The sequence below is a fragment of the Aspergillus melleus genome, assembly GCF_016097325.1.
Source record: "Aspergillus melleus strain CBS 546.65 chromosome Unknown contig1, whole genome shotgun sequence".
NCBI classification, from domain to species: Eukaryota; Fungi; Ascomycota; class Eurotiomycetes; order Eurotiales; family Aspergillaceae; genus Aspergillus; species Aspergillus melleus.
Genome location: NW_025763370.1, coordinates 3,362,602 through 3,375,603, shown reverse-complemented (window position 1 = coordinate 3,375,603; position 13,002 = coordinate 3,362,602). Strand labels below are relative to the sequence as shown.

General features: G+C 54.4%; 5 protein-coding genes across 5 annotated transcripts; 3 read left to right on the top strand and 2 right to left on the bottom strand.

The window, feature by feature from the left end:
* Positions 1 to 37: 37 nt before the first annotated feature.
* PMU1_1 (histidine phosphatase family protein) lies at positions 38 to 1,531 on the top strand (the record flags this gene model as incomplete). Its single annotated transcript, XM_046082849.1, has 5 exons — positions 38 to 174; positions 261 to 408; positions 494 to 712; positions 805 to 1,047; positions 1,106 to 1,531. The coding sequence occupies 5 exons, from the start codon at positions 38 to 40 to the stop codon at positions 1,529 to 1,531; spliced, it is 1,173 nt and encodes a 390-aa protein (XP_045938806.1).
* A 519-nt stretch (positions 1,532 to 2,050) lies between these two features.
* Positions 2,051 to 3,186, bottom strand: mrpl22 (mitochondrial 54S ribosomal protein uL22m; the record flags this gene model as incomplete). The annotated part of the gene is made up of 2 exons (XM_046082848.1): positions 2,051 to 3,069; positions 3,138 to 3,186. The coding sequence occupies 2 exons, from the start codon at positions 3,184 to 3,186 to the stop codon at positions 2,051 to 2,053; spliced, it is 1,068 nt and encodes a 355-aa protein (XP_045938805.1).
* Positions 3,187 to 4,790: 1,604 nt separating this feature from the next.
* PRP24 (U6 snRNP complex subunit PRP24) lies at positions 4,791 to 8,852 on the top strand (the record flags this gene model as incomplete). The annotated part of the gene is made up of 4 exons (XM_046082847.1): positions 4,791 to 7,361; positions 7,429 to 7,653; positions 7,703 to 8,059; positions 8,127 to 8,852. The coding sequence occupies 4 exons, from the start codon at positions 4,791 to 4,793 to the stop codon at positions 8,850 to 8,852; spliced, it is 3,879 nt and encodes a 1,292-aa protein (XP_045938804.1).
* Positions 8,853 to 9,877: 1,025 nt separating this feature from the next.
* LDX57_001206 (uncharacterized protein) lies at positions 9,878 to 10,734 on the top strand (the record flags this gene model as incomplete). The annotated part of the gene is made up of 4 exons (XM_046082846.1): positions 9,878 to 9,977; positions 10,073 to 10,134; positions 10,190 to 10,480; positions 10,561 to 10,734. 4 exons carry the CDS (start codon positions 9,878 to 9,880, stop codon positions 10,732 to 10,734), a joined length of 627 nt encoding a protein of 208 aa, XP_045938803.1.
* A 269-nt stretch (positions 10,735 to 11,003) lies between these two features.
* On the bottom strand, positions 11,004 to 11,933 carry LDX57_001205 (putative pathogenicity factor; the record flags this gene model as incomplete). The annotated part of the gene is made up of 1 exon (XM_046082845.1): positions 11,004 to 11,933. The coding sequence occupies one exon, from the start codon at positions 11,931 to 11,933 to the stop codon at positions 11,004 to 11,006; it is 930 nt and encodes a 309-aa protein (XP_045938802.1).
* Positions 11,934 to 13,002: the final 1,069 nt, after the last annotated feature.

The following is a 13,002-nucleotide window of genomic DNA, read 5'->3' as shown; positions in this document are numbered from 1 at the left end:
ACCCCACTCACGCTCTTCCGCCAATCAACGCCCAAACATGGCGACCTTCTCCTTTTCCTCGGCGCCTCAACGACGTCGCTATCGTCCACTTCTTGAGCCCGGCACGACAGAGTCCCGGCGTCCTCACCCTGTAGCCCGCTACTGTAACCGATTCTTCCGCATCACCGTCGTCATGTAAGCATCTCTTTCCATCTCGGTTGGACAGGGAGACCCTATCATCCCACCCGAGAATAAAGCTAGCTAACACCCAAGCCGTCAAGTCCTGTCCTCCTTGTAGTCACCCTCCTCGTGGCCGGTCTATCCATGATGGCGGAAGCTCGCTCGGACGAGTCTCATCTCGAGTTCTTCACAGTTCCTGGATTCTTCTTACAGGATGATCCGGAGACCGATCCGGATACGTTTGATTACGTGAGTCGCATCTCGATCACTTGGTTCATTGGACCTGTGTGATACTGTACTATACACCGCCAGATGTTAACCCGGATGAATCCAGGTCTCATCTAATTTCGGCCTGATCTCTCGGCCCTACGACACAGACCAGGACTTCGACCCGGAAGGCAAGAAGACGCAATGGCAGCGTCTAGCTCACCACATTGACGTCCTCAATGAGAACAGCGGGCCTGACACCAGCTATAAGCTTCTCTTCCTTGGCCGCCACGGCGAAGGTTTCCACAACGTCGCGGAGCAGAAGTACGGGACTGAATTGTGGGATGTATGTATTCTGTCCTCCTCCCCTTTTGCCTCCTGCTTCTTCCCCAGCGTTCTTTATCGCTATGACATAGTTATATACTAACACTCCCAAAGTGTTACTGGTCCCTCCAGGACGGCGACGAGAACGGTACCTGGGTCGACTCCCGACTCACCAAGCTGGGCGAATCGCAAGCCGAGACCGCCCACCGCGCCTGGCTCTCGCAGATCGAGGCTGGCATCCCGGCGCCGCAGTCGTATTACGCGAGTCCGCTGAACCGATGCCTCGCTACGGCGAGCATCACATTCAAGGGCACCGGTCTGCCACTTACTGAGCCGTTCAGGCCGTTACTTAAAGAGGTATGTCCCTACCCTGCGCCCCCTACAAGGAAACCCCCCACACTGAACAACCAACCAGCTCCTCCGCGAAACTATCGGCCTACACACCTGCGACTCCCGCTCCTCCAAATCCGCCATCCTCGCGGAATACCCACTCGTCCGATTCGAGGAGGGTTTCGCCGAAGAAGACCCCCTATATGACCCGGATCTCCGGGAGAGTGACACCGCACGAGACGTCCGCTTCCGGGACCTCTTCCAGGACATCTTCGCGCATGACGAGAACACGTATTTGTCGTTGACGGCGCACTCGGGCGCTATTACGAGTATGTTGCAGGTTGTCGGACATCGGAAGTTTGCGTTGGCGACTGGCGGTGTCATTCCGGTGCTTGTGAGGGCTGAGAGAGTCAAGGGCCCGTTGCCGGTTTGGGAGGTTGATGATTGGACGGGGAAGCCTGAGTGTAAGGGGGATCCCAAGGATAGGGGGTTGTGGGCTCAGGGAGTTTAGTTTCGTTAGTTAGTATGATGGCATGGGCTAGAGGATGGAAAGGGCTCGTTCCTAGCTGCTTATAGATAGATATGTGATATACAATGAACCAGAAGGAGAAAACGGTGATGCTGTAGTGATGTATATTCCAATATTGTACACTTGTATTTTTCACTGGTGTCGTCCTCGTCCACCGTTGCTCTGCTCTGCTCTGCTACCTTACATACCACTCTAGAGCACAGCAACTGACTCGAACTAACTTATCGAGGGCTTCACTCCAAACCAAAGCCAATCAAATGCAAGAAAAGAAAGAGAAATGTCACAGACGCTGATATTCGCCAGATGGAGAATTTCCGAACGGTCTAAAAGACGGAAAAATGGAGAAAAACAAAAACAAAAGGATAATACATGACAACGCCGAACGAAATGAAAATTAACCGTTACTTCTGACCTTATACGTTCAAAGTCTGAGGAAGGAGAAGAAGAAGGAGGGGGAAATCTTGAGGGAGTAGGAAAAAAAATACATAGAAGGTCCCGTCCCTACCAGCTGTAGTACTGGTTCTGGGCACTAATCTTCCGGTCCGGAAGCTGAGTCCAGAGTTGAGTCTTGCGCTTACGCTGCGACTCGGCCTCGCGGACCTGCCATTCCCGGATGCGCGTCTTCTCCTCCTTCAGCACCACGGACAGAGAGGTGTACGGCGGACGCAACATGTTGATCTGACCGCGGGCGCGGTGGTCGTAGTCGTAGCCGTACGGACCGCGGTTCACCCAGGCCTGTTCGATGTAGATGGCGGTGGGGTCGGTGATGGTCTTGCGCTGGCCCGACTTGAGGGTGATGGTGACCCCCTTGTCGGAAGCGGCGCCCAGACCCATACCGGAGCGAACGATGGCGACGTTCTTCGCGTGCTGCAGATGCTCCAGGACGTCCTTGGCGGCCTTCTTCTTGCTGAACCGCATCTGCAGCATGGCTTCGTCGATGTTCTTGCCGGCGATCTGTCTCGCCAGAGGACCCAGCTTCTTGACGGAGGTCTTGAACCAATGCGACTTGGAGGTGGACTCGCGCTCCGTGCGCAGGATCTGCTCCGTCTTGCTGATCCGGCCACGACGGCGGACCTCGCGGATCACCATCTTGCGTTCCCAGCGGACGCGGGCGTTTGGACGAGGATCCAACGCCGTCTGCATCGTCTCGCGGTTACGACCGTCCACGGCGTACGTATACTCCGCTTCCTCCTCGCCCTCGGCGGGCTGAGCAGCAGTCCTGCGACTCGGCGTGCGGCCGCTGGCAATGAGTTTCGGGGAGGCTTCGTCCTCGGCGAAGATGGAGTCGGCGCTCAGCGAACCCTCACGTTTGAGGGGGGCGTTGGCGCGGCGGGTGATCTTGGGCTTCTCCGCGGCGGATTTGCCGCCGAAGAAGAAGTTCTTGATGGAAGAGAGGGCTCCGCCCTTAGGTTGCGGCGAGTCGGATTGGTTATTGGAGCCATTGGGACCGTCTTCTTGGGCGAAACGAGGGACGGTATACGTGAGGGTGCGGCGAGGGAGGTAGGTGACGCCGGTGCGGGCTTTTGAGGCCAGGATTTCCAATCAACGGGGTGGTTTCTTACCGGGGGAAAGGGGAATTGAAACTTACCGGACCGGATCAGGTGCCCGTATGGGTTCAGAGCAGCCATTGAGGCCATGGCGAAGAAGACGGAAAACTCAGGGACGGGCGAAACCGAGTTGTCTGCAACGGGGACGAGCTCGGAGGTTCTTCTGCTGAGGAAGGAAAAAAGTGTCGGGAAAGACTTGGCTCTGCGCAAGTGGTGTCTCGCGGTCGCCGGAGGGACCAGAAGGGGCAAGCCACAGGTGCCGCCTCAGCCACAAGCACGAGCCACGACCGGGGGATCCCGTGACCCTCTCAGGTGCAGCTGCACGATTACCTCATTTCCAGTCTTCTACCAGCCCTACCTTTTTTCTCCTACTTACTCCGGAATCACTGGAAAGCGAAAGAAAGAACAACAAAAAGACTGCCTGAGAGGGCATGTTGGGATTACACCGTACAAATTGGATATGTTCTCCGTGGAAGCCAACCGAGGACCGGTCCCTGGAAGAGCGAGTGACCCGCACCCCAAGGCACGGATCGCAGGCAACTCGGGTACCATCATAATATTTGTTAATATTAATGGTTATTGTTAGCTAGCTTCAACTGCGTCATCGGTGAGCCTCGGACAGTTTGACCTCTCGGGGTGACTTTGTAGGAAGAGAAAAGAAAAAGAAAAACAAAAGCAAAAGACATCAAATTAATCGAGACTGATAGCCTCTTTCATTCCCCGGAGTGGAAGGTACTCTCTCGTCCTCGTCCTCGTCTTCTTCCTCACAAATCTCCACCGTCGATCCACTGCCCTCATCGTCAGTTCTTCTCGGTCTCGCTCTCTCGCTCTCTCTTTTCTCGTCTCCCTCTTTTTTTTTTATTCAACTATTTTTTTTGTTCTCCCCCCCCTCCCCAGCCCTTCTGGGACTCCCGCGTGTCACTTTCGCGCTTCTTTCCTCTCCCTGCGTTTTCCTTTTCGTCTCTAGTTTTTCCTTTCCCTTTCCGGTAGGTCTGCGTTCTTTCCTCTGCCGCCTTCCTGAGGCTTTTTGGGATTGCCGTCTAACGAGCTTCGTCAAGGTAGCTCCCACCCCGGTTTTACCTGGATAGCTTGTTCTCTCTCTCCCCTCCTCCTGCTCTTCTCTCTTCCTCTTCATCTCCAGCCTCACTTCCTTTCTCCATCGCCTGATCCTCAATCTGGGTTGGTTGGATTAATTCAAGAAAAAAAAAGAAAAAGAGAAACCAACAGAAAAAAAAGAATCAGAAAAAAAAAATCTTCTTAAATATAATAGAAGATTTTTTTCTTCTTCTCTTATAACTCGATTAACAGCCGTTGATCTCTTCTACCTTTGTGCTTTTCTTCGTGCCCTTTTCACCCGCAAGTTGTCAGTTGTGACCTCATCCAAACCTTCTCTGGTCGGAGGCAACCCTCTTTCCAGGAACAAGCGACAGAACAGAATCAAGAACTTCCCCGGTTCCAGAGTCTCGACAGACTTGCGCAGCCGGGGGCAGGAATGGACTCGTTGATGAGGCAATCCACGGCTGTTCTATAACTTGGATCGCTTTCTTCTTTTTTTCTTTCTTTCAAACCATCCCCTTTAGCATTCCAGTCGACTCATTCTCGGGACGAGCGCCTCGTTGGCCGTCTTAGATCGATCATTTTTCACCTAATCTCCCCCCCCCCCCCTTGGTTAGACTCGCGCAAAATCAGTCTCGATGATGGACATCAATTCCCTACTTTCGCCGCAGGATTCAAATTCGCAATCCGGGCGCTCCACCCCCTCCGTTGCTCCTACTCCCGCTGGCAACCCACCTGCTCCCACCGCCGCCGCTCCTAAACCCTTACGCAAGAGTCGCACCGGCACGTCGAAACAGGGAATGACGTCCTCCCCGCTGGCGCAGCACGTTTACGCCCCGACAAATATCCCCGAACCCTCGCCGCCCTCCGTCAGTCCCTCCGTCGGGCCCAACATGGGCAGTGGTAATGGAACCCCTCCGGCCGCAGACTTGCCTCCTTCCAGACAGCCGTCGACCCCCGGCATGGATACGCTGGCCGACCTGGCGTCGATGCAGCATCATCAACCCCAACGCTCGAACGCCCCCATCCTGCGAAGCACCGAATCCTACATCAGCCAGCTCTCGCCCTCAACGATGTATCCGAATGTCGGTTCCATCAACCACAATACTCCGACGCCGCGCTCGTCGTTCGACATCGCCATGTCTGATGGTCCCAGGGAAAGCGCCCGGAGGAATTACGTCGATACCTCGTTGGTGCCGAATGCGCAGCGTCTGGCGACCGAGCTATTCGTCCAGATTCAGGAGAGCCCGCAGTCCTACGAGGCGCACGTCAACTTCGTGCGACTCTTGCACGCCGGCTTCGTCAACCACGTCTATCCGCCCAACAACCCGGAAATTCATGGCGACCCCCGGAAGTATGATCTACTGAAGGACATGAGAACGGCTCGGGAGGAGATGGATAAGCTCTTTGCGATGGGCGAGGATCTGTGGGCCGAATGGATCCAGGACGAGAGCATGCTGGCCCAACACGTGGAAGAGCGCATCGCGGTCATGGAGCTCTGTAAGCGATCGATCGAGGAGGAATATGGCAGCACAAAACTGTGGAGTATATACGGGGAGTGGGTGCTGTATCTGTACAACTCCGCCCATGGCGACGCCAGCCAAAGTCAATGGACGGAGGAGGATCGGCTCGTCGGGCGCGAGGTCTTCTCCTGGCAGTCCGTCCTCGAAGTCTTTCAGAGAGGCGCCGAGGCCACGCTGTGGAGAATCAACGACAGCCACCTGGTCTGGGATCGGTTGTTGGAACTGCGCGTGCAGGATCTGGCACGCAACCCCTCCCAAGAGAAGCTGGGACATGTGCGACACTTGTTCGACATCAGACTACAAACCCCGCACGCCACCTGGGACCAGACGTTCCAGGCCTTCTCCGGATTCATTTCGACCTACTATAATGCGAACTACGAGGGCATCATGGCCGAAACCGCCGAGCGATATGCCACGCCCAGCAAGGAGGCGTACGCTGCTCGCGAGGACTTTGAAATCAAGCTGCGCAATGCTTCCGAGTCGGGCAACATGGGCATCGAATGGACGATTTATACTGAATACATCGACTGGGAGATCAGTCGCAACCGCCGGAAACGCCACTCGAACTTCGATCTGGTGAATGCCATCTACCAGCGCGCGGTGCTGCGATTCCCCACCGACGCCAGCATGTGGGAGGACTTTGTCATGTTCCTCATTGACGAAGCCATGCATGGGAACACGAATACCACCACCATCTCCACCCTCGATCGAGCCACTCGCCATTGCCCTTGCTCCGGCACGCTCTGGTCGCAGTATCTGATCAGCTCGGAGCGAGAGGGCCAATCATTCTCCAAGATCGCCGACATCAAACACAAAGCCACTAGCACCGGACTCCTCGACGTGGGCGGTATGGAGGAAGTGCTCAAGGTGCACACCGCCTGGTGCAGTTACCTGCGCCGACGCGCCTTCATGTCGGACTCCACCGACGAGGATCTGGACGTGGCCGAGGTCGGAATTCGCTCCGCCATCGAGAGCGTTCAGGAGCTGGGGGAGAAGAAGTACGGGCGCTCCTACCAGGGCGACCCGCTCTTCCGCCTCGAACGCATCTACATTCGCTATCTAAGCGAGAGTGGTAGTTGGGACAGCGCTCGGGAGACGTTCAAGGGCCTGGTCAGACGTCGAGGCAACAGCTATGAATTCTGGTTGACCTACTACGAATGGGAGCTGATCTCCTGGAGCAAGTTTGTTCAAGGTGAAGCGACCGTCGATGCCGCGCGCCGCACTCCCAACCCCAGCTACGCGACCGCGGTGTTGAAGCAGGCGATCAAGCGGACGGATCTCGACTGGCCGGAGAAGATCATGCAGACTTACATCGCCCACTGTGAAGACTACGAAGACTCGGACGAATTGCAGCTGGCCATTTTGGAGACCCGCAAGGCGATGCGAGCCATAACCGCGCGACGCGAACGAGAGGCCCGAGAGGCGGTCGCCCAACAACAAGCCCAGCAGGTGGCGGCGGCGGAAATGGCTACGCACGCCGAAAAGCGCAAGCGTGAGGACGAAGCCAATCTTAACGGGCTTCCTACTAAGAAGCCCCGGGCGGACGAGCCCCCGGTTGCGGTCGTTCCCACCACCGAGGCAGAACCTGCCGCAGCACCCCCTCGGGATCGCGAGAATGCCACCGTGGTGGTCAAGAACCTGCCTCGTGGAATTACGGAGCACAAAGTCCGTCAATTCTTCCGTCATGTCAGTTTCATTCCCTCTCGTCGCCTTTCCCTGCTATTTATCATTGCTTTACTAATGTGTCCAACAGTGCGGAACGATCAACGGGCTGCAAATGTTCCCCGGCGAAGGAAACTCGGAGGTTGCCATCATCGAATTCAACTCCAAGGACGAGGCCGCCGTTGCTCAAACCCGGGATCAAAAATCGATCGATGAAAATACCATCGAAGTGCATGTTGGATCCGGTTCTACGCTCTTTGTCACCAACTTCCCCCCAACCGCCGATGAGAAATACATTCGCGATCTGTTCTGTGAGGTGGGTCCCTTTATTCTTCCTGGGTAACGGCTGGTTAACTTGTGGACAGTTCGGCGAGATCATCGATATTCGGTTCCCGTCGCTCAAATATAATACCCACCGCCGGTTCTGCTACGTGCAGTTTCGCGAGTCCGACCAGGCATACCGCGCCACGAGACTGGACGGGACGACGGTCGGCAAGAACCTCCAGCTGGTGGCCAAGATCTCCGATCCCTCGCGCAAACAGGACCGATCCGGTCCGATGTACGAGGGACGGGAGGTGCACGTCTCGAATGTGGATTGGAAAGCCAGCGAAGGCGACTTGAAGGAGCTGTTCTCGAAGTACGGGACCGTGGAGGTGGTGCGGATTCCGCGCAAGGTTGACGGCGGAAGCAAGGGGTTTGGCTATGTCATATTCTCCTCCCAGGTAAGGCTTCCTCGCTGCAGAGAGCTATCGTGGTGGCAGCAATACTAACCTGATGGGGTCCTTATAGGAAGAAGCCCGTGCGGCGCTTGCAGTGGACCAACAGGAGTTTCGATCGCGACCCCTCCATGTGAAGCTTTCTGCGCCCCAGGGTGCCAAGCGAAGTGCAACGACCATTGTCTCCCACGTTGGGAAATCTCAATCACCCGCTGCCACCGAGGCAAACGGCACGAAGCAAGAGTCTGGCGACGGGGACGCAGTCAGCGGGGAACGGGCAGCCCGGACACTCGGTCTAATGAACGTTCCGGACACGGTCAATGATGCACGCATCCGCAGTCTCGCCGAGCCCTACGGAACACTGGTCAAGATCATTCTTCGGCCGGACCACCAAGGAGCTATCGTCGAGTTTGCCGACGTGCACCATGCCGGCAAGGCGTCCTTGGAGCTCGAGGGTCGCGAGATTGCGCCCGGTCGGAAACTGCACGTGGGGACGGTGGCTGAGATGCTTCGACAGTCGGCGGAGAAAAAGCACAGCGGCGCCCCCAGCAGTCAGCCGAAAGGAAACAAGCCCCAGGGCTTTCTCCAAGCCAGCGGACCCGTCAGGCGACCGCCGCAGCCCGGAGCGCGCGGCGGGAAGCGTGGAGGACTAGGCGTGAAGCGAGGCGAGAAAATGACGACGACGACAAACACGACGACGACGATGACGACCGACAGCGCATCCCCGGCTCCGGGGCAAAGCACGAAAAAGAGCAACGATGACTTCCGAGCGATGATCCAGCGGAGTCAAGCGGAGTGAAGAGCATCCGGCGCAAAATTGGAATGCATGCATGGCAGATATACCGGCGTTTCCCTCCGCGATCGCTTTCTTTCCTCTTGATTTGTTTTCTCATTCCCTTTTGTATCTCGATCTCTGGCGGGTGCCGTGGTTCTTTTTTATCTTTTGCTTCTGATGGTTTATGCCCGACCCCAAGTGTATTATCAAGTTCGTTGATTATCCGTTGCATTCCGAGTTTGCGGGATTCAAGTGTAGATTATATCTTGTATTTTGATCTTGATCATTTGATTGACTATTATTCAATTATGAAGTTATTCAAGTATCTGGAACTCTTCCCTGGATACCTGATGCGGCAGATCAGGCGGAGTGACGTCAGAGCGTGGATGAAGTGGTGATTGATCGAATTGATAAAAGTGAATTGACTGGAATGGAATTAATCAACCTGAATTTGAGCTCTACAGATTAGAGTCGAGAGATGAGACAGACTAAGAGGAAGTAGGGTTGCCTCCCCGCCGACGCTTTGGCCGTGGAGATCGACTAATTCTTCATTTTCTGCTTGAGCGATAAATCGACAGCCCGTCAGGAGGAACCTCAGGCCACCACCTCCCAGGAATGATCGGCCGGGGTTTCCTTCCTTCGTTCATTCTTCTTCCTCCCTCCTTCTGCTCCTCTCTCTGTCTCTCTCTCTCTCTCTCTCTCTCTCTCACCGACCGTATTTCTTGACCCTGATTTTCCTCCTCCTATCCATGGTTTCTGAGCCCGACCGATTGAACGGTCGACTGCTGGTGTAATATTGATTGGTTTTGATTGACTGATCAACTGGGCCGCTTCCTGTGGCTTTTCTCCCTTCTTCCCTCACGACCCCGTCGCTTTTACCGGTCGGTCTTTTATTCATCTCTTTCTGATTCTTGGGAGGGGCACTGCTTCTCCGTCTCACTTGATTCTTTGGTGGTTCCCTTGATTCCTCGTCCTCACCTCGACCGCCTCGGCGATCGCAGCCACCGCAAAGGCGCTGTCGTCATCACTGCCAACCAACAACCAACAACATGGATTTCCATCTGGTGCCTCGTGGGGAGGATCGCAATTACACAGGGTTCTTGACCAAGACCATCGTCTATACGGCTACCCTGATTGTTTTCATCGCCTGTAAGCGCCGGCCGGCTAGAGCCACCTCTCAAGCTCCACCTCCGCTATCTGCCCCGTCGCAGGTCATGCGCTAACGGAAGCTCCTCTGTCGCCAGCCTTCGGTCTGTCGATCTCCTCGATTGTCGTTCCTAAATGGGTCAGCTATCATAGCGAACATGTACGTCTCCTCTCGGTTCCGACCATCTCAGCGTTCATGGTCTAACTCCGTGCAGCCCTCTTTCCACTACTCCTACGGCCTCCACCGTCGCTGCTCCTCCCTCTCCGATACCTGCGAGAGTTTCCCGCAGCGCGAAGACTGTCATGGCGAGGACCGCTATTTCTGTTCAATGTGGCGCTCCGTCGGCTTCCTCATGTCTTTTGCCATCGTTCTTGAGGGCATGAGTATCGTCGCCTACGTCATCGTGCTGGCCGGCGGGAAACGACTGCGCGAATCGGGGTGGAAGATTCTCAGCTTGTTGATCGTGTTGTCGGCGGTGGTGCAGGCCGCGAGTATGTCCATCGTGGTGCGTTGCTTCTCTTTTCTCCCTGGCTTTCCTTCTTTCTTTCCTCTAGGAGATTCCGGTAATTTGACTGACGACTGTAGGCATATCTGTTCGACAACGAGAGCCGGTTCTTCGTCGGCTGGCGACTGGATGAATCGTGGATTTATTGCACCGTCAGCTGGGTCGTCAGCCTGATTTGTGCCGGTGCTTTGGTGATTGCCGCGCGAGTGCTTCCGTCGGAGGGCGGATATGAGTTGATCCCGGATCACTTGTAGTTTGAGACTGTTGTATGATGTGGACGAGTATATGCAGGAGGATGAATGATGGATTCTGGCGTTTGTCGGACTGTTTTGATATTTCACACAAGGTATTTGATTCCGCTCTTATTGATTGATGTGCTGGTTTGTTGTTACTCGTTTGGTAGATTCTCACGGGCGTGTATATAGCGTCTTCTTCTCGTCTAGAGTTATGATTAATGGTAATGAATGACATATGTGGACTATGATCGATTGATAAATACATCCATCCCTCAGCCCTCTTCCTCTCAAAAAAAGGGCTCAGTTGCAACTCCATTCTTCCCACCAGCTCCAACCCATTCCATGAAAACCGGCAAGATCTCAATATCCGGAAACCGCAGTTGGGCTCTCTTCGTGGCATTTGGGCTCCTCTGCCGCCGCTTGTCTTCTTCTTTGAGATACGTCTTCAGCAGCTCCAGCATCGTTCGCACCTCCGCGAAGGACTTATTCGGACCCAGATGCTCGCGCAACCACGACGGCACCGAACCCCGAGGCATGGTAGGTTTCTTGCGCTGGGGGGCCTTGCCTTTACTCCTGGCAGCCACGGCAGTTTGTCGTTGCTTGCGTCGCATCACTCCAGCACCTCCTCTTTCCCCTCCATCCACTATCCCCTCCCCCTCCTCCTCCTCCTCCCCTCGCAAAACCATCCCCAACTCCAAATCCATAGCCCTCTTCCTCAAAACCACCTCAAACGCTCTCACGCCGCCCCAAACCGCCATCCTCTCCAGCGACACGAACACCAGATCGACCTGCGTCACGGCCCAGTTCGGGGCCCGGTATCGTGCTCGCTGGTAGTGTTTGCGACAGTAGTGTACCCAGACGGAGGGCGGGAAGAGCCGTGTTGAGAGCTTGTTGCGGCCGAAGATGTGCGTTATTAGTTTTCGGGGCGGTGGTGGTTCGAGGGGGGTGGAGGGGGAGGTGTTGGGGATGGGGTTAGGGTGAGGGTGAGGGTCCAGGTGCGTGGTGCAGGGGGTCGTGAATTCGCAGATCTGGGTTACATTTGCGGATGGGGTTGGGGATGGGTATGGATCTGAGTCGTGGTGGCGAGAGAGCTCGTGGTTGTTGTCTGGGGTGCTTGGGATTTGGCAAGGAGGGAGAGGAGGACGTCGTGACTTAGGGTTCGCAATGTCAGGTGGGATGGGGATGGAAAGGGGTTCATATCGATATCGAGATGGCATTTTGTCGGTTTTGTCTTGCTCGTCCGGAGGGTTCGTCTTGTGGGATTTTGGAGGAGGGTATGATCATAGTAGAAGAGTAAATTTTATCAGTGCAGACCTACCTGATGGATCAAGGTGGTCTCCATACACCTTGGTGGTAGAGATATAGGAGTAGAGAGACAAGGTGGGAAAAGAGTATGGAAAGAAGACGGAAATGCGATGAAGGTAGGGAAACACAGCGATACTTATATCAACCCTTCTCTCTGTAGAGAACAGGGGAAGCGTGAGCATAGACTTGTTCGTGCGGGATAGCAGTCGCAGATCACAAAGGGATGTCGACCTATTATTGCATTATTAGACTTCTGTGAAGTAGACAGGTAAAGTAGGTACGTACATAGGTAGGGTGGAGGCCATAACGAATAGGCAAGAGGAAGATATCCACACGCTGGATAGCAAACTTTCCCTGCGTACGCTCAATATAATGAAGACAAACAACTCCATTGTGCTGATACGATCATCCGTTCTAGCGAAGGAGATGAACTCAATATTCACTCAACCTGATTGGAAAGGTCAGGGGAGACATTAGAGATATAGTTCAAGACCCAATAACTATTTGAGACACCAGGAATTACCCTTCGTAAATCTAAGACCTCACTGACAGTTCCCCTAATGCAGAAACCAGAGAGAAAAGCTAAATGCATTCAATTCATTTCACCATAGCAGGTAGTGTTAGTTATCACGACATAACAGAACATAGCATAGCATGCATAGCATAGCGTATTCACATCCATCCGTATTCATCCATCCAACCATCCTAACCCGAAAGAAAAACCATTTTTATATCCATTTATCCATAATAGCAGGTCGGTCAATCATTCTGTTTGACAACCAGACCAGACCCGGATCCATGTCCATTCCACAAACGCCGTATCCACATGCAGAAAAGAGGAACTCGTATAGACAGAAAGAGAAAGAAAAGAGGCAAACACAAAGAGAAGGAGAACAATGAGCAAGTGAACATGGAGAGAAGAGAAGTAGCCACAAAAAAAAGGACGAGAGAGAAAAAAAAAGCCCGAAAAGAGATAATACA